This window comes from Pipistrellus kuhlii, unplaced genomic scaffold (assembly GCF_014108245.1).
Source record: "Pipistrellus kuhlii isolate mPipKuh1 unplaced genomic scaffold, mPipKuh1.p scaffold_m20_p_9, whole genome shotgun sequence".
Taxonomy (NCBI): domain Eukaryota; kingdom Metazoa; phylum Chordata; class Mammalia; order Chiroptera; family Vespertilionidae; genus Pipistrellus; species Pipistrellus kuhlii.
In genome coordinates this window covers 55,225,427-55,250,103 of record NW_023425595.1, presented here as the reverse complement: position 1 = coordinate 55,250,103, position 24,677 = coordinate 55,225,427, and the positions used below count along the sequence as shown (strand labels likewise).

The 24,677-nt window shown below is 36.7% G+C and overlaps 1 protein-coding gene across 1 annotated transcript; it reads left to right on the top strand.

Annotated features, from left to right (window-relative positions):
- The first annotated feature begins 10,496 nt into the window (after nucleotides 1–10,496).
- Nucleotides 10,497–19,901, top strand: MMP13 (matrix metallopeptidase 13). Its single transcript, XM_036427814.2, has 10 exons — nucleotides 10,497–10,660; nucleotides 10,749–10,990; nucleotides 11,669–11,817; nucleotides 11,998–12,123; nucleotides 14,454–14,615; nucleotides 15,523–15,640; nucleotides 15,868–16,001; nucleotides 17,279–17,438; nucleotides 18,073–18,176; nucleotides 18,830–19,901. The coding sequence occupies exons 1-10, from the start codon at nucleotides 10,541–10,543 to the stop codon at nucleotides 18,928–18,930; spliced, it is 1,416 nt and encodes a 471-aa protein (XP_036283707.1). The 5' UTR covers nucleotides 10,497–10,540; the 3' UTR covers nucleotides 18,931–19,901.
- Nucleotides 19,902–24,677: the final 4,776 nt, after the last annotated feature.

Here is a 24,677-nt window from a genome sequence, read left to right as displayed (position 1 = left end):
GGTAAAATGAACATTCTTCAGTTAGAATTGGTGTAATCTTGAACTTGCATAATCATTGATCTTGAAGAGTGGTCAAAATTACAGAAATAATCCATTTGGAAGACAATTGCTTTTTATCCATTTCATTATCCAAAACATTGAGTTTTTTATCTCATACCCCCAAATGGCAATTAAGGCAGTCCAACAGAATCAACTAAATTGCTTAAAAAATAAATAAATTATATATATATATATACACACACACACACACACACACATATATATGTATATATATAAAATGATTATATATGATATATATGATATATATGATATATACACATATACACACATATATATATTATATATACGACATATATATGATATATACATATATACATATATATACATATATATGATATATACATATATATGTGTATATATCATATAAATGATATACATGTATATATATACACACACACACACACATATATATATTTATAAAATGATTTTAGAGAGGAAGGGAGAGGGAGAGAGAGATAGAAACATCAATGATGAGAGAAAATTATTGATCTGTTGTCTCCTGCACACCCCACACTGGGGCTTGAACCTGCAACCCGGGCATGTGCCCTTGACCAGAATCAAACTCAGGACCCTTCAGTCCACAAGCCAGCACTTCTTTTCACCGAGCCAAACTGGCTAGGGCAACTAAAATCCTTTTTGAAGTCTTGGAAAGTTGAGCTGACATCACAGATTGTGTGGTAACACTATCAAGTTTGACTTGACCCAGTTTTTTCTCCTTGTGGTTGAACGTATACAAAGTTTACCAATTGCTGAATATTTAAACTTCAGGGAGGTGGAATAATTGATAGTGATTCACAAATAAAGCATAGCCCATCTAATAAAAGGGTAATATGCAAATTAACCACCACTCCATCACAAATATGGTGGCTCCCATAGCCAGAAGATGGTGGCACCAGCCCCCTCAGCCCCGCTGGAGTCCCCCAGTCCTGGGGGGGTAGGGGAGGCAGGCAGCATGAGGGGCCTGGTGGAATGCTTGCGTCCTCACCAGTGATGAGACGAGTGTCCCCCCTGCTGTGGGGGCCTCTGGCGGATAGAGTGGCTGGCCCGCCTCCACGGCAGAGCACAGACCCAGAGGGGAGACGGCAGGCCTGCCTCCCATGGAAGCAGTGCAGCTCCCTCCCGGCTCCCGGCTCCCCCTCCCGGCTCCCGGCTCCCGGCTCCCGTGGAAGCTGCACGGCTCCCATGGAAGCCGTGGGCAGCCTACTGTGCATGATATCACATGATGGGCTACTAGTTGTCATATATTAAGACATAAAACAATGACCTATATTGCATGCTTTGCTGCTTTATATTATATTTCTACTCTTCACTAACATGTTGAGTAAAGGTTGTATTAAGAGGTAGTCAAAACAGGCATTAAATACCTATCTACATTCTCTCTACTTTTTTTTATTAGAAAAAAAGTGTCACTTTGACCCTGAGCTGGCATAGAAGATATGTCCCTCATAGGAACTTAATGAGCATTCAGAAAGCTTGCTGTAGAAGCTTCCCAAACATGGGCAAATGTGGAATTAGGAGGGTGTGTGTGCTTATACCAACTACATGCTCATACTTTTGTTTGCCAAGTACTTTCTGCCAGAAGGCTTGCCAGAATCAGCAAGAACTACTGTTGACACATTTATTGCTTTTATGCAAATATTGCTGCATACTTTAAAACAACCTACAGCCTCAAGCCTGAATTTCCCTCATGTGTCCATGATTGCTTGCAACTCATAAATTCTCTTTATACTGCCAAAATAAACTTTGGTTAAACTCCATTGTAATTCAGATTTTAATCTTTTGTAGCTAGTGTACATTGAGCACGAACTACTTGCCAGGTGCTTTAGATATTAATAATATAAACAACAACAAAAGCCAATTTAAGCAATGCATATGCAATTCACATAATCTAATTAATATACATTTATATATATAATAATATGTCCATGAAGATATACATTAAATTACAGAAGAAGATTCAGTAAGTCAGTACTGGTTGTGAGTGGAAAATGTATTACCATTTTCCCATTTTATTTCTCATATTGTCAACTGGTATCAGTTAGGAGACAACCAGGAACCGGAAACCTCTTGGATATGAAACAGATGATTAAGTTCCACAGGTGAGAGAAGACCTAGGTCCTAGGCAGATAAACAGAAAAGAGTCTCCTGACCCAGAAATTAGCAATACCAAGGCCTCTACCATTCCCTGGGGCCAGAGGAACACAGGGGACAGGTGGGGAAAAGGGAAGGGAAGAGATTAACCAAAGAAGTTTGTTACTTTTTTTTTTTTGTATATTACTATTTTAAATCAGAAAATTGATTTGAAAATGTGTAACAATTTCTATTTTAGTGAATTAAGGTAACAAGGTGAGGCTAGGCTATGTTGAAAATAGACTTTTTGCTTCGTTGTTTAAATATTAGGATTCTTTAGATATACTAAATTGCTTGTTGTGAAGACCAGAAAGGCCCTATTTCTCTTGCTTGTTTGTATTTCTACTATTCACTACCAAACCATCCAGATTTTTCCTTTCCTAAACACATTTGGACAGTGTTCTATTAGAGTATTTGGTTAAATCTGACAAAGGTGGACGTTCAGTAATCACCGTTTTTAATCAAAACACAATAAAATTAAAGTTCATTGGGAAGTGAGCCTAAGAAATTAAAATTTGACTTTCAGATGTCATACTCAAGTAAGACTCAAAAGAATTTCATTTTTTTCCCTTTGCAGAGTCTGTTTCTTTCTTTTGTGGATCAATCCAGTATGAATTCGGCATCTCTGAAGAGTACGTGATTCAGATGTTAGAAGTAAACGACCTCCTAAATTGCTGACTTTCTGCTTTGCCACTGCAGCACTGAAAACGCGTTCCTTGGCACCTGGCAGTTGGCACCTGGGGATTAGGCCATGATTGACTGTACTTAAGGAGGTTTTTCTTTCTTTTTTTTTTTGGGGGGGGGGGGAACTCTTACACCTTCCCTATGGTGTAAATATTGTGGATGAAAAAGAGGTTCTATGAAAAGTAACTTCACTGAGTAATCTGATTATAAACTCCTATCTGGGCAGGTCATGGTGAGTAGTAAACACCCCAGGCATATAACTTCTTCAGTAAAAGTTTATTTTTACTTTAAGCAAACCCTGTTCATCTCAGTTAACACACTGAAATACTCCTTATAAGATATCCCCCCCCCCTTTTATTTCTGTGAGCCATTCATTTGTTTTTAAATCTTTATTGTTGAAAGTATTATATATGTGCCCCATTCCCCCCCTCCTCCCAAATTGAACCTCGTAGCCTATCCCAGGCCTTCACCACCCTATTGCCTGTGTCCATGAGTTATGCATATATGCCTAAAAGTTCTTTGGTTGATCACTTCCCACTCACCCACTCTTTCCCACCTTCCCACTGAGACTCCGCAGTCTGTTCTATGCTTCTAGGTCTCTGGATCTTTTTTGTCCAACAGTTTATTTTGTTCATTAGATGACGCATATGAGTAGATCGTGTGATACTTCTCTTTCTCTGACTGGCTTATTTCACTTAGCGTGATACTCTCCAGTAGATTCCCCTTCTAAAGCATGATCACTCTCAAGAAAGCAAAGAATCTGAACTATCCCCACCCTGCCTTCTTCCACCTTCATGTAACTTTCTTACTTTCTCTTTTTAATCTCAAATGCATAAAAGAAGCTGCAAAACTGTTATTCTCCAAGAGCATTTGAGATTTTTTTCTCCCCAGCATATGCCCTCAGTTTGTGTTCAAATCCATAAAAATTCTCAACAGGTTTTGACGTTTCTTATGTTGACAGTATGACTGAGTGTTTAAATTCTTGTTTAGATCTCCTTTTAAGAATATGTAAGCCCTTTCCTTGGGATCACGGGGAAGAAAATCAGAAACTAAGACAAAATCAGAGGGTGTTTAAAAAATCATTATTCCATGCAGTCGCACAGAATCAAATCACTTACCTTTAGAAAAATAAAGATAATAATAGGTGTCGTTCATTTTCAACATTGATAATTTACAACACTCTAAACTGAAGCCAAGTGCCCGCTTCGGCAGCACATATACTAAACTGAAGCCAAAATTTTTTCTTTTAAAGATTCTTTGACTTTACAGAATTTTCATAATTTCAACCCAACTCAAACGGCCCATTGTTCCTAATGTGGAATCCCCCTGCGCTTTACTCAAAGGTTGTTCATGCACATTTTGGTTCTCTCCGGGGGATGTTTTGAATTTAGAGACTGATGACAACATATGTTTTAAAAAGTCCCATATTGCTTATGTCTGAATCAGCAGTAGATACACATTCCTAATTAGTCCAGTTTTGTTTGCTCATTCTACAGGGTTCCCAATTTCCCAGTTAGTAGGTAGGGTATTGGAACCATTTGTAAAAGCCAACTCAGACTCATTGTGTTACAGGTATTATTTGAAACCCAAACACTTCACCAGCGAAAACCAGAGGCCTGACTTTCATCTTAACTATTAACCACCTGCGATAAGGACTTGTGTGCACAAGCTGTTTGCCAACACATTTCCATGTGTTGACACATCCTAATCGCCGGCTTAAATTACTCCTCCATGAACAATAGCCCAGGGGCAAGCAGTCTGATGTTTTTCTTAAGGAGCCAAGTTCTACTTTAATCAGGAATTTTTACTTACACGACTAAGGAAATTATAGAATATGTGGCAGCATATTCTCTTGAACCTTTCTGTGTTTTTTGTTTGCACGATTTATGTTGTTAAATGAAAGGAGAACCTGATAGATGCCAAAGATGTTTGCTAATAAGCATTATCTTTTAAGTTGGAAGAATAGTGACATTTATTTATTTTTATTTCACATTAAAAATGTTTCTTCGGGGCCCAGCCAGCATGGCTCAGTGGTTGAACATCAACCTATGAACCGGGAGATCACAATTTGATTCCCAGTCAGGGCACATGCCCAGGTTGCAGGCTTGATCCCTGCAAAAGGCAGCTGATCAATGATTCGCTCTCATCATTGATGTTTCTATCTCTCTCTCCCTTTCTTTATGAAATCAATAAAAATATTTTTAAAATGTTTCTTTGGAGGAGAGATTAAAAAAAAAAAAAGCTCTCATCTTATCCTTCATTTCATCTTTCTAGATGACCAGCATCGTACCCTACCTACTCGATGCCCAATCAATATTTATTGATTTAATAAATAAGAAGGCTCTAAAAAAATCCAGATTAAGGTAGTAACATTTCTATAACCATATGGAAATTTATAATATAAGTACAGTTATCCCATTTGATTCTTTTCTCTCACTTTCAAGCATTAAATGAAATGTTACTTATTTTAAATTTCTTCAAGGACTTTTTTTTTATTACCTAAGGAGACAGTAGAAGAGTTTGAACATTGCCCAGCCAGTGTTGCTCAATGTTTAAGCATTGTCCCATGCAGCATGAGGTTGCCAGTTCAATTCCTGGTCAAGACACATGCCCAGAATATGGGCTCGATACCTAGAGGAGGTGCGCAGGAGGCAACTGATCAATCTTTCTCTCTCAACCATGTTTCTAACTCTCTCTCTCTTCCCCCTCCTTTCTCTGAAGTAACTAAAAACATGAGGAACCAAGATGGCAGCTTAGGTAAATGTCAATACTCACATCTTCCCACAACCACACCAAAATTACAACTAAAATACAGAACAATCATCATTCAGAACCACCTAAAATCTGGCTGAATGGAAGTCATATAACCAAAGAATTAAAGAAGAAAGCACATTGAGACTAATAGGAGGGGCAAAGGCACAGAAGGGGCTGGTTTGACTCCCACATGTGGCCTGGTTCTCATCAGGAGGGATATCTTGGCTGAGAAGGCTTCTCCTGAAGAGCAGGAGGTCCCAGCTCCACCCCAGGCCTCAATCCAGGGCTCCAGTGCCAGGAAGAGAAGTCCCTATAAATTTGGGCTGTAAAAAGCAGCGGGGATTGAGGTTGAGTGACATGGAGGCTGCTGGAGTTTCAGGCAGTTTCTCTTAAAGAACCTACTGACAGCCTTATTCCAACTCACTCTTGAAAGGATTCAGGGGAGAAATAAATTAACTGGCATTAGGACAAGATCTTGGGGGCAGCTTTCTCTCATACATAAATGCTGGGACTTCCCCCAAACAGACTGGCAGGTACTATATCTGAATTTCCATCAATCTGGCCCACACTGTTCACCTCACCCTGGTGAGTTCCTGAAATTCTGCCCCACCCAATTTATAGATCCACTCAAGCTGTTTGCAGTGTCTTTTTCACATGCATGACCTGTCTTGGCTCAGGTTTCAGGCTTTCCTGAAAGCTCCTGAACAAGCAGCAGCTGGACTCAGTATGCCCCATATCTCTCAATAAGTGCCCCCAGGCCCAGCAGTAGCAGCAGCTGCCAAGGTTCACAGCTTGGCCTCTCCTGGGCACCTCTAAGCCCAACACAAGTAGTCGCCATCTGCAGATCACTCTGTAGGTCATGCTGGATCATCCTAGGCAGGACACAGGCAGTGGCTGACTTTACACCTCCGAGGAGGCCCCAGAGCTAGTGCATTTGGTGGACAGCTTTAGTCCACACCTGATTACAACTATACCACATCCATGAACAACATACTCAAGGGGCAGATTTGGTGAGCATCAAAGCTCCACTGAAGCAAGTCCTGCTCCACAGGAGTATCTCTTGCACAGCAGCTCTTTCTCTATAGTAGCAGCTGGTCCTAACAACCAATTGGCCTGGGGTCAATTCCTCCCAGTAATACACACAGCAGTCAAGGCTCAACTATAACAGGACAGCACACAAAGCCCACATTAGAGCACACCTAGAGTGCCCAGCTCAGGTGACGGCAGAGGCTGAACCACTGGGTCCTACAGGACACCTACTACACAAGACCACTCTAGCAATTCCAGGAGACATAGTAGCTCTACCGAATATGATACATAGAAACAAAACAGGGTAACAGCCAAAATGCAAAGACAAAGAAACATGTCACAATGAAAGAACTGAATAAATCTTCAGAAAAAGAACTAAATGAAATGGAAACAAGCAAACTACTAGATACAGAGTTCAAAACAATGCTTATAAGGATGTTCAAGGAACTTAATGAAAGCTACAGCGGACTTAGTGAGATTTTCAAGGAAATTAGTGAGAACATGAAAAAGGACCAGTCAGATATGAAGAATACACTGACTGAAATGAATAATAATTTATAGGAAATAAACAGTAGACTATGCAGAGAATCAAATCAGCAATCTGAAATGTGAGGAAGCAAAAAACACCCAATCAGAACATTAAAAAGCAAAGTGAATCCAAAATATGCAGATAGGATAAGGAGCCTCTGGGACAACTTCAAGCATACCAACATTTATATCAGGGTAGTGCTGGAAGGAGAAGAGAGGGAGCAAGAAATTGAAAACATATTTGAAGAAATAATGACAAAAAGCTTCTCCTACCTGATGAAAGAAATAGATATACAAGTCCAGGAAGCACAGAGTCCCAAACAAGATGAACCCAAAGAGGCCTACTAGTACATCAAGACATATCATAATTAAAATACCAATGGTTAAAGACAACAAGAGACTCTTAAAAGCAGTAAGAGAAAAGCAATTATTTATAAGGTAGCTCCCATAGATTGTCAGTTGATATCTCAACAGAAACTTTACAGGCCAGAGAAAGTGGCAAGACATAGTCAAAGTGATGAAAAGCAAGGACCTACAACCAAGATGACTCTACCCAGCAAAGTTATCATTTAGAATTGAAGGTCAGATAAAGAGTTCCACAGACAAGGTAAAGCTAAAGGAGTTCATCACCACCAAACCAGTATTATAAAAAATATTGGAGGGTCTTAAAGAAGAAGAAAAAAAAAGATAAAAATATGAACACTAAAATGGCAATAAATACATATATATCAATAAATGAATCTAAAATCAAAGAATAAGGAATCTAATGAACAAAATAAACTGATGAATAAAATAGAATCAGGCATGGAAACATGGAACAGACTTATAAATCTCAGAGGGGGAAAAGGGGTGGGAAGAGATTAACCAAAGAATTTATATGCATATATGCATTATCCTTAGACACAGACAATGGGGTGGTAAAGGCTGGGATAAGGCAGGATCTGGGTGAAGAAGGAAGGAGAAAGAGGGGATATCCGTAATATCTCAACAATAAATATTAAAAAAATACATAAATACATAAAAAAGAATGTTTATTGGTAAAAACAAACAAACAAACAAACACAATGCTTTTTGATTAACTAATTTCCTATAACCCTAACAGATTATTCAAAACTTTGTATAAATTTCACTTAACCTGAAAATTAAATGTGCTACACAGAGAAGACTTAAAACAAATAATGGTTTAGCATTGCTAAATGGGGCCAAATCTAATCTTAAACTGGTAAGTATCTATTTGTTTCTATCTTGGCTCAACTCCCACTTTCAATTCCAAATGCAATTTGTTTATATTTTATAGGATTTTCAGGTTTTCTCTGAGGTACTAGCTAATTTAGATTATAGTATTTTACTAACCTACTGACCCTAAAGGTATATTCATGCTTCTTCTCTTTGTCTTAATATGTCCCTGATCTGAGCTTCTCTCTGACTCCCAATCATCAAAATTAACTTTCATTTTCAATTATTCAATAAATCTGAAGATAGTGGCCCCATAAAGCTGTATTCATTTACATCTATGAGGGACCAAAATGGCATTCTGATTTCATGGTATCAGATATGTGATGTTCTGAAAAGAATAATAGACTAGAGCCCCGAGGATTATTCTTCTGATTGATTTTTTTTTTTTTTACCAGAAGTACTTCTTTTATTAAAAATAAAAAAATAAAATTGAGAAACTTGAAACTGGCCATGTGTTTACCCAGAGTCCTAATTTTCTTGAGCAATCTAAGAAGTGTGGGAACCAAGCAGCTCAGTTTTTAAGAAAATATGTGGATCCTGGTCAATTAGTTTGGCTCTGTGGTTAAAGCATCAGCCTATGGATTGAAAGGTCACAGGTTGGCTTTCTAGTCAAGGGCACATACCTTGGTTGCAGATTCCCCATCGCATACACATTGATTGATTGCTTCCTGGTAGTAGCAGGTGCAGGAGGCAACCAATCCACGTGTCTCTCTCACATTGCTGTTTCTCTCTCTTTCTCCCCCTTCTCCCTGCCTTCCACTCTCTCTAGAAATCAATGGAAAAGAAAAATATCCTCAGGTGGGAATTAAAAAAAAAAAAAAGAAGAAGAAAATATCTGAGAATAGATGGAGTAGATGCCATATTTGATGGTGGTTAAGAAGTCTTGAGTCTATTGGCCTGGATTCATATGCTATAATAGTAGTGCCATTTGTTAATCATATGGCCTGAAACAAGTATTTAACTTCCCTATGTCTCAGATTATTGAGATGTAAAGTGAAAATAAGCTTTTATAGTACTTATTTCATAAGGCTATTATAAGGATTAAATAAGATAATACCTTTTAAATCTAACATGTAGTAATCCCTCAATATGTGTTAGCAATTAGTATATTGCACCCAATATATTTTATTTCAATACTAGAGGCCTGGTGCATGACATTCATCATTCGTGCAGGGGGTGTGGGGGTGTGTGGCAGGGATCCCTCAGCCTGACCTGTGCCCTCTCACAGTCCTTAGTGTAGAGGCATGAGAGGCTCCTGCAACAGTCACTGCACTCGCCAGCAGAGAGCCCAGTTTCAGGCTGAGTGGCGCTCCCCTGTTGGGAGCACACTGACCACCAGGGGGCAGCTCCTGCGCTTAGTGTCTGCACCCTCATGGTCAGTGCATGTCATAGCACACAGTCCTTCTGTTGTTCAGTCAATTTGTATATTAAGGTTTTATTATATAGGATATCCTTCTACCTCTGCCTGGACCTCTGGGGAATTCATGCAGGACCCCATGTTTGTAAGTCACACTGTGCTTTAAAATTCCAACCACAACACTCAATTCTGTAGATGTACTGTAACACATCCAAGTCTCCACGCTTGCTTCTGGTCCAATTCCATGACCCTCAGGTAGACATAATATTTCCAAAGTAATTGCTCTAGAGAAAATAAAGTTGAGAATTCACCAGCATGTAAACATTCTGGAAGTAGGACAGGTTTCTTTTTTTTTTTTTTTTTAATGGAAGTGCCGTATAATGATAGTCTTACCTGAAAAAGTAATAAGTGGCTGCTTTCCTACAGAGGGTAAAACATTTTTGCCAAACAAAGTGAAAAATTTACTATTCTCTGTTTCTTCCCACAGTATCCGGAAATATGCTGAGGCCGTTCATTTGACCAGATGGTTTTTGAGACCCTGCTGAAATGAGAGATGCCCTCATTTTCTATTTCCCTCAAGTTCTACCACAAACCACACTTCTTAGGGGGGGGAAAAAAAAAAGTTGCCATGTAAGCATGTTTACCTTCAAGGGACTAGGAAGTTGAAACTTGTCCATAAGTGATGACTCACCATTGCAGGCCTATAAAAGGAAAGGTGCTGGTCTATGGAAAGACAGCAGCCTGCAGGAACAGCCATTCAAGATGCACTCAGGTGTCCTGGCTGCCTTCCTCTTCTTGAGCTGGACTTATTGTTGGTCCCTGCCCCTTCCCAGTGATGAGGATGATGAGGATCGGTCTGAGGAAGACTTCCAATTTGCAGAGGTAGAGTATCTTGCCAGTCCCAATGGTGTGACAGATATCATAAATGCCCTTCTCTTTTTAAAGCAGGGTATTTTGATCTCTTTTCCAGCGCTATCTCAGATCATACTACCATCCCCGGAATCCCGCCGGCATCCTGAAGAAGACTGCAGCGAGCTCCATGGTGAACAGGCTGCGGGAAATGCAATCTTTTTTTGGCTTAGAGGTGACTGGCAAACTTGACGATAAGACCTTAGACATCATGAAAAAACCAAGATGTGGGGTTCCTGATGTGGGTGAATACAATGTTTTCCCGAGAACTCTCAAATGGTCCAAAATGAACTTAACCTACAGGTAAATCATAGGCTATCTCTCTTTAATTTTTGTTAGATTTCGTATAGTAGTAAATGTCTAATTTTCAGCATAAGCTACAGATGACAGAACATGTATGGACCCCACTATTTTTTTTTTTTTTAGATATTTAACCGAAAGTTAAATAAGTCCAGGAATATCATTAATAATGTTGATGAAAATGTCTCATAACATCAATTAATGTTATCATAACCAGTATTAATTTTTATTGAAAATTTCAAAGTATTTCTTTTAGAGATGAACCAAAATAGAAATAAAAGAAGTTTAATAAAATTTGCAAATATAGTGCATCAAGCATATTTATTATAACCATACTAAACAGAGAGAGCTCTACTCTTTCTACGAACTTTATAGTACTATGTCATCTACTTAGGCTATAGCAATATAATTGAAAACTTTTAGCATGCAATATAAGTAAACATCTGAATACTTTAAATTTAAAATGCCATAAGGCCAGATATTTGGAGATACATAATGAATGATTGAATGCTTCATTTTTAATCTTTGCATGACATCATAATTAATAAGTTCTTTAAAACTTATTAAAGAACTTTTAGAGAATCATTGCATTTTGAGTTGAAAAGCTATATTCCAAGAAAACATAATCTAAAATAGTTTTCACCTTCTAAAAATGTAATTAAAACATTTTCTGTTGAACAGAATTGTGAATTATACCCCTGATCTGACTCATTCTGAAGTGGAAAAGGCATTCAAAAAAGCCTTCAAAGTTTGGTCTGATGTGACACCCCTGAATTTTACCAGACTTCACAATGGCACTGCTGATATCATGATCTCTTTTGGAACTAAAGGTAACGGTGCAGAATCATTTTTAAAATATTTGTGTATTCTTGCTCCTTAATTGTCTTTTAGTTTTTAATTTCTTCTTTAAGTCATTCATTGCTTTTTACAAAATTCAACAAAAAATCACTAAGCTCCTGTGTTAGGCACTACTCAGTTTAATTAGATTCTGAACTCTTGCTTTTGTGCAGAGCATGGCGACTTCTACCCTTTTGATGGCCCCTCTGGTCTGCTGGCTCATGCTTTTCCTCCTGGGCCAAATTACGGAGGAGATGCCCATTTCGACGATGATGAAACTTGGACAAGTAGTTCCAAAGGTAACACTTCTTATTACTAGATTACATTAGACAGTGGACCCTTTGATAAGAAGTTACTAGTAAAAAGTATATACGTTATACATACAAGCATATGAATTATATTTGGTATTTGGTTTTTCCTAAGAAGTATAAAAGCTTCTTGTATTAGTTTCCACAAATGACATTTCTATGACATTTCTATTTAACCAATGTGAATAGTTAAAAAATGAGCAAAATCTACCTAGTTTAGTGGTTTGAGAGAAACTAGATAACTTTGAAATAGGTCCCAAAATGTCTTTCTGTCAACCAAGGTGTTTTTACTGTGGATTACCTTTTGGTCTGTTAGAGAAATACAGTTTATTGCAAATATACATCTAACAACTATTAGAGCTGGATATGTAGGTCATAGATGAATTGGATGTGAGTTGAAATAATTTTTTTCCCACCCCCATCCCCACCCTAGTAGAAATATTAATGGCACAAGTCCAGTCAAATTTCTGTTCCCTATTATAAGAGTTACCTATTTCAGGCTTGTCTATATCATTGATTTTATAAATACAATTAGCAAACCAACAAAGTTCTTACTGCAAATAGCATGAAACAGACCAGATGAAAATTGTATTTAACAGAGAAAAATGAAACTTAGCATTGAATAAATTCAATCAGTAGTTGATTCTTCAAAGCTCAAGAGAATTGGAAATGTTTATTTCAGAAAGAAACATTCAAAAGAGAGAGAAAGAGAGAGAGAGAGAAATGTTACAAGTAGATCTTAACTTTGAAGCTGTATGGACCCTCAGTTGTGACAGCTAAAGGTAGTCTTCATAGGTAGCTAATGTTTATTATTCATTTAAATTCCAAGGAGTATCTTTTCAAAGAGTAAAACTGGGTCTTGAGTGATTAATGTCTCAACTCCAGTGCCTCCAATCTGCCTTTGGAAACAAAGGTGAGAATGTACCAATTTATGTTCTGAATGTTCCACAGGTAAGAATGGTTTTAGGAAGAAAAAAATAATACTTAGTTTTTTTTAAAGTAGAGTCACAATAAACCTCAATTTTAGGTTTCTGAATAAATTCGGGGTTTAAAATATTTAATTAATCCTAGTAAATCCACAAGTAAACCAGGATTAACTTTTCAGCTGAAGGCACAGAATAGTATCCATTATTAGTTATTTCAAAGACAGATCACTTCATTCAGATTATGTGAACTTTGTTTGCTCTTCTGGTCTGCAACATTTACTGAGTTAATTACACATTTTCTTCATGCATAGGCTGTGCTAGCAAAGGGCATTTAAGGTCAAACTGAAACCACTGGCTCCAGGTTTCATGTATTCTTTTTCTTTTACACTTTTTAAAAATCTTTTTCCAATTTGAAACACCAGAATTAGGAGGCTCAAAAACTGGTGGAAAGAATGACTTAAAGAAAATAATGTAAATACAGAATCATAGTAGTCTTTTAAAGTAGAGGGAAGTTGGCCAATCATTTCCAGAATTTATGTTTCTTTCTAGGATCTAGAGATATTCTGAAAAGGATCCTTTGTTTGGAATTTGTTCACAAGTATATTCTTAGACCCTCTTTAGTGCACACTCCATACCTGGTGACCATTCTTTTGGATGCTGCCTAGTGTTTATTTTTTTCTCTCTTTAAAAAAAATATATTTTATTGATTTTAGAGAGGAAGGGAGAGGGACAGAGAGATAGAAACATCAGTGATGAGAGAGAATCATTGATTGGCTGCCTCCTGCACACCCCTTACTGGGGATCAAGCCTGCAACCCAGGTATGTGCCCTTGGCTGGAATTGAATCTGGGACCCTTCAGTCCTAAGGCCGATGCTCTATCCATTGAGCCAAACCAGTTAGGACACTGCCTAGTGTTTTTAAATGATCCTATAACAAGGTGGGGGGAAATTAAGTTTACAGTTGTTTGTATGGAAAAATAATACAATAATTAATAAATAATAATGCAACTATAAACCTATCTTTGCCTCCACCTGGTTTGAACCCCCATGTGACTCCCATGACTCCTCATTTAAGATCATCACTGTTCACGCTCCTCTCCTGAGCCGAGAAAACTGAAAACAAGTCAGGACTGCTAGTAAATTCCCATTATTACCAATTATTTGAGAGCAATCTGTTGATATTCTAATTATGTAGGCAACTATAATGTGAGCACTAAATTACTTATAAAGATTAAACCAATTATTGATTCTTCAAGCAACTGAACAATAAGTTTAAAAAGTGAGTAAAATAACAAAGAGGAATAAGGACCTACAAAATAGATGAGGAAGATAACATTTCTTCCATTAACTGGTCTGGGGGACCTTGTTTTATCATTGTTTCCTTGTTTTCTTACAGGCTACAACTTGTTTCTTGTTGCTGCCCACGAGTTTGGCCACTCCTTAGGTCTGGACCACTCCAAGGACCCGGGGGCCCTCATGTATCCCGTCTATACCTACACTGGCAAAGGCCACTTCATGCTTCCTGATGACGATACGCAAGGGATCCAGTCTCTCTATGGTAACTCTTTCTTTAAAAAAAAAAAAAAAAAAAAACTTTTTTATTGATTTCAGAGAGAAAGGAAGAGGGAGAGAGAGATGGAAACATCAATGATGAGAGAGAATCATTGATTGGCTGCCTCCTGCAAGCCTCCTAATGGGGATTGAGCCAAAAACCCAGGCATGTGCTGCTCTTGAGAACCAGGGACCCTTCAGTCACAGGCCAACACTCTTATCCACTGAGCCAAACCGGCTAGGGCTTAATTCTTCATTTATCAGCTTAAAAGCAAAATAGATTTATACATTTATTTTCTAAATTATCAGTGATTTTTCCACTACCACTTTTGCCATTGTTATTAAAACCTGGGAAAGCATTCCCACTTATTCTTTCCAAATAGAAACTGCTTGCTCAAGTAGAAAATATTTCATTCTCCAAAGTTTTCATAACTCTTTATATTTGTATTTTATACATTGCAAGGCACATCTGATACTCTTAAAACAACTCTGACATAAGAAGGGAAAATATTTTATTCCCCATTTAACCAGTGAAGACACCAAGCCCTGCAGATTTTATAATTTTTTATATCCTCACCTGAGGATATGTTTACTAATTTTGGATAAAGGGAAAGAGAGAGAGAGAGAGAGAGAGAGAGAGAGAGAGAGAGAGAGAATCAGTTGCCTCTCATATGTGCCCAAACCAGGGACTGAATCCACAATCTACAGAACCTACATATGTGCTCTGACCAGGAATCTAACTCACAACCTTTTGGTGCATGGGACCATACTTCAACCAATGGAGCCACACCAGCCAGGGCTAAGCCCTGTACAGTTTAAATAGGAGAGGGAGCCCTCTCCTACTCTCCATTAGCAGGACCAGGTCATCAGTAAGGTTCTCCTCAGCAACTTCTTTCATTTATTTATGATTTCAGGTCCAGGAGATGAAGACCCCAACCCTAAACACCCCAAAACACCGGAAAAATGTGACCCTTCCTTATCCCTCGATGCCATTACCAGTCTCCGAGGAGAAACAATCATCTTTAAAGACAGGTATTATTAACATTATTTAATAAAATCTGCATGTAACAAACATCTGTGAAGCCATGTCTGCAAAATGCCAAAACATCCCGTCAGACTTCCAACAGTGAAGTGAACAGTGAACATAATAGAACTTCGAGCAGAGTATTTACCTATTTCAGGTGAAGTAGCTAATAGGTGAACGTTTATTTTTCAATAAGTAACCTTGGCATTGTACTGTATTTTTATTTTTATTTTAGGTTCTTCTGGCGCCTGCATCCTCAGCAGGTTGACGCGGAGTTGTTTCTAACAAAATCGTTTTGGCCAGAACTTCCCAACCGTATTGATGCTGCATATGAGCATCCCTCCCATGACCTTATCTTCATCTTTAGAGGTGAGATTTTCACCAGCTAGGCCTCCCAAGTAGGCAGTGATAAACTTAATGATAACAAAGACTTAGTGAAATGATCACTCCTGAAAATATACCTAAATTAAGAGTCAAGTATAACAAAATGGAAAAACAGAAAGCACCTGAAACCCTTTTACCAAGTATCCTCAGATTTGACAAATGGAAAGTCTACATTATTATTATGATACGTATATAAGGATATATATAATAAATATATATGATGAATACCTACTTTTGTTTTATAACAGTCATGTCATTTTTTTTCTATTTCCTTTTAAAAATTATTTACTGAGCAAGCATTATAACAATGTATATCTTGAAAATGTGAAAAAAATGTTAGCTGTAATTTCCTCCTTGAAAAGTCTATTTTTTCACTTTCTTTTGTAGTTCTTCACTCTATGTAATATACATATTTAAATATTTATATACATAGAATATACATTTTAAAATTCTACTTGTACCCTTGACATAAAAATCATAAATTTTTTTCTAAATTGTCATTCCACCATCATGATCATGATTTATAGTAGTTATATAGCATTCTACTGACATTGTTTCTATTGTTTTGACTAATATAATTAATGCTATAATGAAGTTATTTTTTAGAGGTAGAAATAACTTTTTATCTCCTATAAAATTTGACTTTTCAGTCTAATTTACTGTCCCTACCATGCTTCTTATTCATGCAGAAATCTTAATATATTTTTCACCCAGTTTAAAAGTTAATATTCAGAGAAAATAATTTGCCAAATTAATTATTATATTTGGTTGGCTATTCTCATAATTAGGAAATTAGAATCTTAAAACTTATTTTTGTGTGAAGAATACTCATATTTTTATGTTTCACAAATATGGTGACCATCAAAGTGGACTAATTTATTTCTAAATAATTGATTGTGGACCACAAATACTGACTTATTTATTTATTTATTTATTTAAATATATTTTTAATTGATTTTTTTTTTTTACAGAGAGGGATAGAGTGTTAGAAACATCAATGAGAGAGAAACATCCATCAGCTGCCTCTTGCACACCTCCTATTGGGGATGTGCCCAAAACCAAGATACATGCCCTTGACTGGAATTTAACCTAGGACCCTTCAGTCCATAGGCTGATACTCTATCCATTGAGCCAAACTAGTCAAGGCTGACTTATTTATTTTTAAATGTATAAGATGAGTCTCTCTTTGTTAAAATAAATCTATCTATATGAATTCTAATAGATTCCCTTGGATAATAAGTCCATTCTTTCACTTATTCTAGGCAGAAAATTTTGGGCTCTTAATGGCTATGACATTCTGGAAGGTTATCCCAAAAAAATATCCGAACTAGGGTTTCCCAAAGAGGTTAAAAAGATAACTGCAGCTGTTCACTTCGAGGACACAGGAAAGACGCTCTTCTTCTCAGAAAACCAGGTCTGGAGGTATGGCCGTCATATTTACTGACCCATTATCTCGTGTCATAGAGGCAAAGTGAGTCTTATCCATCTCTCACTACTTTGTTATTATCTCATACATTCTTTAAAATGTTGAACTGTCATATTAATTTCTGTTTTGTGTCAGCTCTTGCACATAGACTCTCAAGTTTCAAATCCTCTTGAAAATACACATATGTTCATAGAATTCTCACTACTCTTCTTTCGAAACCATAGGTTGTAGATCAACTATGACAAACCATCTTTTTTTACACATAGATGTTAAAACCATCTCTTTGACACAATATATAATTATTCAATTCATTAACATATATTGATTTCACCCTAAGAACACTTTTCTAATAATCTACTTTTATGCAATTTGTGAAATGGAAGGAAATAAGCTTGTAACTGTACTTACGGAGATTGCCTTTAAGCAAGTAAAAAAATACTCACCAAACATCCACTAAACACTCAGTATTGTAATACCTTATTTTTAAAATCTACAAAAGTTTTCAATGAACTTAAAATTTTAAAACTTGTCCATTTTGAAAGATACCATTGCACTGATTATATTATTTCTAAGTACTGTCTAAGAAATACAACCTATTTAAGAGGGCTTTTCTTTTTTCTTATTAAATAGCTATGATGATACTAACCATATGATGGATAAAGACTACCCCAGACTAATAATAGAGGAGTTCCCAGGAATTGGAGATAATGTAGATGCTGCCTACGAAAAAAACGGTAACTAATTCTATTGTACTGGCCATAAAGGAAGGCTTCTATAGTCCCTCAAAATCATTCACTTATAAAGGATTTGCTTATAAATGTTGTGCTCATAAATGTAGTCATTTCCATGTGACTACTTCCACAGACAGCAAGCAAAAAATATCATTTGTAGAATAAATGAGAATTTTACTTAATGATTGCTAATCTTAGGAATAAAAGATGCCAAACCTTAAACATTGTTTAAAGATGCCAAGATGCAGGAAAATTGCCATCATTCAAATCAGGGGTAGAGTAGGGAGTACTTTATATATGAAGATCAGTGGCTATCATAACTGTATAATGATTTTTACTTTAATTATGAAAAGGGGTATAACCCCTAACTTACAACAAATAACTAATATCAATACTTCAGGCATCAAAATGAGAACTCATGAAAAGACAACTAATTTGAGGTGATAATTTAGGAGAGCTGGGAAACTTTAGAACTTTCCCCCTCACACTATAAGCAATATAGTAAAGGGTTAGTAGTGTTTATAAAGATAAGTGAAATATGTAAATGTTGGCAAAATTTTTAGAAAGTGGGATCTGGCAGAATGGACTTTTTAAGAGTAGCTGGAATAAACCCTTACTGTTTTCAAATTTAATTTTTTTTGGTCTTTTTCTTATAGGTTATATCTATTTTTTCAACGGGCCCATACAGTTTGAATACAGCATCTGGTCTAACCGTGTTGTTCGGGTCATGCCAGCAAATTCCCTATTGTGGTGTTAAATGTTTTTTAAATGTTGTTATTTAAATCCTGGGATAAGGATTCAAGGAAATGGGAGGGAGGGGATGGGAGAGGGGCAGAAATCAGGGAAAGCTTCGTTCTGTGAACAAGCTTCAGTAAGTTATCTTTGACTATATAATATCTATACGTGGCTGGAACCACATTGAATTTTAAAGTAATAAAATTCAATTTTTGTAAGGACCATTTAATTTTTGTGCGTTATATAGAAGCAATAACTGACAATACTTCCCAACATCAAAAAATGGAACATAAATGGTCTGTCAAGGAGAGTTAGCATAATTTTTAATATATTTATAAGGAAACTTTGCAAAGGCATATCACATTTATATAATTAATAAGTCATCTTTGTCAAAAAAATATAAAATAGTATAAAAATAGAATTTATGGGGATCATATGGTAGCCATAGAAGATAAGCCAAAGGGAAGTGTCTGTAATAAATATATTGTAAACAACTTTGCAAAGACATAATATGGGTTTTGCATTGAAGGATTTGGGTGTATATGTACCTTTTCATACAGACATTAAAGCCATATCAACGTCACTAAAGGTAGAAGACAGAGACTAATAGTGAGGACAGTAGATGTGGCCTTTGGATTCTGTTAAATTTTACTTTTAACAATGACTCAATGGCTACTTTCAAAGAACACAAATATTTCTTTTCTTATTTATACAAGAGAAAGAGGAACAATCTATCTGCATTCAAATACTTCATGTCTTTCAAAAAAAATTAAAGTAAAATATTAAAATTGTTATCAAAATTACCTAAGATAATTTTTCATAAAATTATTGGATTAAGATTAAAAGTGGCATTTTTACCCTATTTTTATCAAGACAATTGTTTTAATTGTCTAAATTGCCTTGGGTATATAGGCTATTTTATTTATCAATATAGACAAAATATGTCTTATATGTAGAAAGGAGGTATGTTAAAATAGAGACATCCAAGATAAAGAAAACAGTTTAAATAGATTGTGGTTCTCCTGAGGATTTGCAGCAATGTTTTTTCTCTCCCTTTAAGAAAAATTTCCTCAGTACTTCTTACAGTGCCTGGCACTTGGCATTTATTGAATATATGAATGGCCATTGAGGGGTCTGAGAGATCTTGTTTATAAAAACTCAGGCAAAGAAAAGAAAATGTGTTATATTTACAAAATGTATTAGGAAGTGTTTATATTGTTTATAATAAAAAAGATATTTTCAACAGATGGTGTTATATTTTGTCTTTTGATGTATTTTAAGCTTCTCTCATAAAAAAATTAAAAAAGCCTAAATTATCCCTTTTTCTTGACAATGTTTCTTGGGGAATAAAGCTCACTCGCTATTTTAGTTCTATTTTGTTTTGTTTGTTTGCTTTTTGTAAGACTATATTCAGGATTTAGAATTCTTGTACCAGGCTATTTTAACTAAAATTCTGGTAAAATTTGGACCACTTCCCTAGAGAGCACTGTGGAACAATGAAGTGGAAGGAGCATAGATCTGGAGTTCTAATGCTTACTCAGTGATGAACTTTGCATGTAACTTTGGACAGGTCATTTAGTCAGTTTGGGCTCTTACTATTCTGATGTTTAAAATGAGAGGATTGGCAGCTTTGGTGAAGTTGGGAAAATATGGGGAGACAGGGAACTCTAATGAGGAGGGTAAACTCTATCTAGAAACATCAGAGTCCACTGAATTTAAAACATTAGGTCCCTTCTATTTCCCTAAACATTACCCACCCCCAAGCATTGAATAAATGCTGTTAAATGTAAGCACTTAAAATGTTGAGATGAACCAGCAAAATTTGGTCTCTACCTCTGAAGAGCCAACACAATTAAAATTTATTAAGTTAAGTGCTTTTTCAGAGGAGCAGTGACCACTTGCTGTGAGTTTGGAGAGAACTGCTGATTTCTCTCAAGTAGAGCCCCCAAAGTCAATCTATGCAGTTGTTATCTTCCTTGACAATTTAGTTTGATTTCTGATTTTTAAGGTTTGCTATTGAAGGCGAACATAGTCCATACACTCATCCATATAACCATCCATCCATATATCCATCTATTTATCCATCCATCCATCCATCCATCCATCCATCCATCCCTCCATCCATATATCCATGCATTCAACCATCCATCCATCCATCCATCCATCCATCCATCCATCCATCCATCCAATAAATATTAATTGAGCACATAAGTGAAGTAGATTCTGAGGATGTAATGTAGAACAAAACCTCATTGCTTTCATGGAGCTCACAGTCTAGTTGGAGAGTCAGATATTAATCAAATACGTACAAATTACAACTGTAATAAAGAAAAGAGGCACAGTGCTCTGAGAGCATGTAATTAGAGGGATTTTATTTCCTGTGGATGAAGGGGGAGGGACACTGCAGGACGGCCCAAGAAAGGCTTCACAACTGAGGAGATACCTAAGCTCACGTCAAAGGTAAGCAGACAGGGACAGTGAAGGGAATCAGGGAAACTGCTCCAGCTCATCCCTCAGACAGGAATGGATATACTGAAGCTCAGTAGAAAATAATAGTTGTGTGTTATGATGATTTTGTAGTGTAATCTGCACCAAGAAACCCCCTAGAGCCAACAATATTTCTCCTAGCTTTCACAATGCCAAATGCAAATTGAAGGACCACGAAACAAACAAATTAGCATGAATCAGTCTAGGGATTGGCAAGTGAATATCTACTGAGTAATTGAGTCAGCTGATAGGAACATTAACTTTTTTTGAGCACATGGGTGCTTTTTCAACATTGTTCTGAGAGAAAATCAGACCTTCTGTAAGAGTGGTTGGGAGGTGCTTTCCCAGTGGATTTATGGCACACAATAGCATATTTAAGGTTACTAGTAGTCCTGCAGCCAAAGAAGCTGTTTAATTTTGTTGAAAAAGGTTTTTAAAACATACCTGAACATGGAACATCATTTACTTTATTTTATTCTTTGTCATTAGTTTGTATGGTCTCTCTCTCTCATGGATGGATGGATGGATGGATGGATAGATATAGATAGATGATGATTAGATGATAGATAGATAGATAGATAGATAGACAGACAGGTAGATAGATATTGGTGTCAGTTGGGATTATTTTCTAACTCCCATCTCTTCTTCAGTCACAATTCCAAAAATTTTTTAAAATCTTTATTGTTGAAAGTATTACATACATCTCCCTTTTCCCCCCATTGACCCCTTCTAGTCCACCCCTGACCCCTTCCTGCCCCAGGCCTTCACCACACTATTGTCTGTATCCATTTATATAAAGAATTTGTACACATATAAATTCTTTGGTTTATCTCTTTCCACCCACTCACCCTCCCCTGCCTTCCCTCTGAGATTTGACAGTCTGTTCCATGCTTTTGTCTCTGAATCTATTTTGCTTAACAGTTTATTTTGTTCATTAGATTCCACATATGAGTGAGATCATGTGATACTTGTCTTTCTCTGATTGGCTTATTTTGCTTAGCATAATACTCTTTAGGCCTCTCCAAGCTGTCTAAAAGGGTAAGAGATCCTTCTTTTTTTTTTTTTTTTTACTGCTGCATAGTATTCCACGGTGAATATACCACAGCTTTTTTATCCACTCATCTACTGATGGGCACTTGGGCTGTTCCCAGATCTTAGCTATTGTAAATTGTGCTGCTATGAACATACATTCTTTCTAATTGATATTTCAGGTTTCTTAGGATATATTCCTAGAAGTGGGATTACTGGGTCAAATGGGAGTATCATACTTAATTTTTTTTTTAAAGGAAACTCCTTATGTTTTCTACAGTGGCTGCACAAGTCTGAATTCCCACAAGCAGTGTACTAGGGTTCCCTTTTCTCCATATCCCCTCCAGCACTTGTCATTTATTGATTTGTTGATGATAGCTAGTCTGAAAGGTGTGAGATTCAATTCAAAATTTCAATCTAATTGGTATAACATGAATTCACCTTCTTCTGCTGTGGCCAGAACATTGAATTCAATTTGTAACAAATGTCTATTTGAAGCTTACCAATTGAGGTTGGGTAAACTGCAAAGAGATTATTATGAGTTGAGCAGTTGATTCTCACAGGCTCTGCTATAAAATACGAGAGATATGAGGAAACCAAGGGGAATGTTTTATGAAAAATCATACTATTGTCCAAATGTTAGTTAATACACTGCACTTGAGTTCAATTGAAGCTGATAAGTAATAGCTTCTTTCTCAGATAACCAGGGGGAAAAGTTTGAAAAGCCCCTGGAAGTGAACCACTCGTCCAAATGTTTGTGAAATAGGAGCAATTGACAAGATCCTGTGCTGATGTAACAAGTTGTGTCCCTCAAATTATCCTGGGAAGATTTTCATGTTAAATTAAAAAGAGTGTCCTGATTCTCCACATTCTCATGTCAGAAAAAAAAAAAAAATGCCAAAACACATATAACAGCCCTCATAGAAAGAGTCCCAGCCACAGAAAATGTCTTAATTTAAGGATTCCTCACAAGGCTGTGAGATTTCAAGTAGTTCCACTAGGTGGCACCAGCAATACCCTTTTGAAAATGATGAAAGATTCAGACAACTTGAGAAACACAGCCAGCGTTTTGTTCTTTAATGTAGGGGTGAGGAACTTGGCCACATTGCTGCTGGTTTAATCCCTGCCTTTATGCCACTAACTTGCAAATAAGCTAAGAAACTCAAGAACAGCTTGCTTCAGGTTTCTTAGAGACACGTGTCCTTGTTGCTTTTCTCCTGAACTAAATGCTTCCTTTCTGGAAGTGGGAGTCAGGATGGTGTGTCATTCCAAGACACCAGGACCTGTGGCAGGCCCCTAGCAGCTGGGGCTGTGAGTCATCACAGGATTCTGGGTGGCAAACATCAATGTGAACCACAAAAAACACAGTGTACACAGAGGACTGGGGTTACCCTCAAAAGAGAAGCCAAACTAGACAACAGCAAGAGGAGAGGGAAAAAACAAATTACCAGGCCTGTTATCTGGGAACAATGTCAAGTCTAGAGGAAGAGAATGTTTAGTGTTTCCAAAGTTTCTGTCTCACATGGTTTCGTTTTTGTAACATTTTTGGATTTTTACACCTGATATTCTATGCTGTGTGAAATGCTGATTAAGAGTTTCTTGGCTTTGTTTTACCTCACTACTCATTGGGCACAACAATTGGACCACAGCTCCCACCCCCTTTTTAAAAAATTATTATTGTTTGAAGTATTACATATGTCTCCTGTTTCCCTGATTGACTCCTGGACTGCAGCTCTAGTGACCTCGGGAAAATCAAAGATGTGTTAGTTTTATACTAATAACACAGTCATTTCTGTAAGAGTTTATCACGATGTCTTATTTGATTTAAATGGTAAAAATTATGCCCCCCAAAATGAGATGCTATGAGAAGATAAATTTCTCTTTCATATATTTAAAATGTATTACCCACTGTGGAAGTAATCTTTCCATAGTGTCAGTATACATCAACTGAGCAAGGAAGGATGATAAGTCCTCAACCTCCAATGAATCTGTGAAACTCTTAAATCTTGATTGAAATGGAATTAGACTCACATTATTCAAAATCCACCTGTTGTATCTTACCATTATTTATAAGTAAAGATAGTGCTGTCATAGCTTTATGCCGAGTTAAAGGGCATCATCCAAGCATCCTTAGCTAAATCCTCATCTCCTGTGCCAAAAGATTTTTAAACTTAGTAACTAAAATTTTATTTATCTAATATTTACCTACACCAGTAACTTTCATTTTATTTTCTTTTTTTTAAAATATATTTT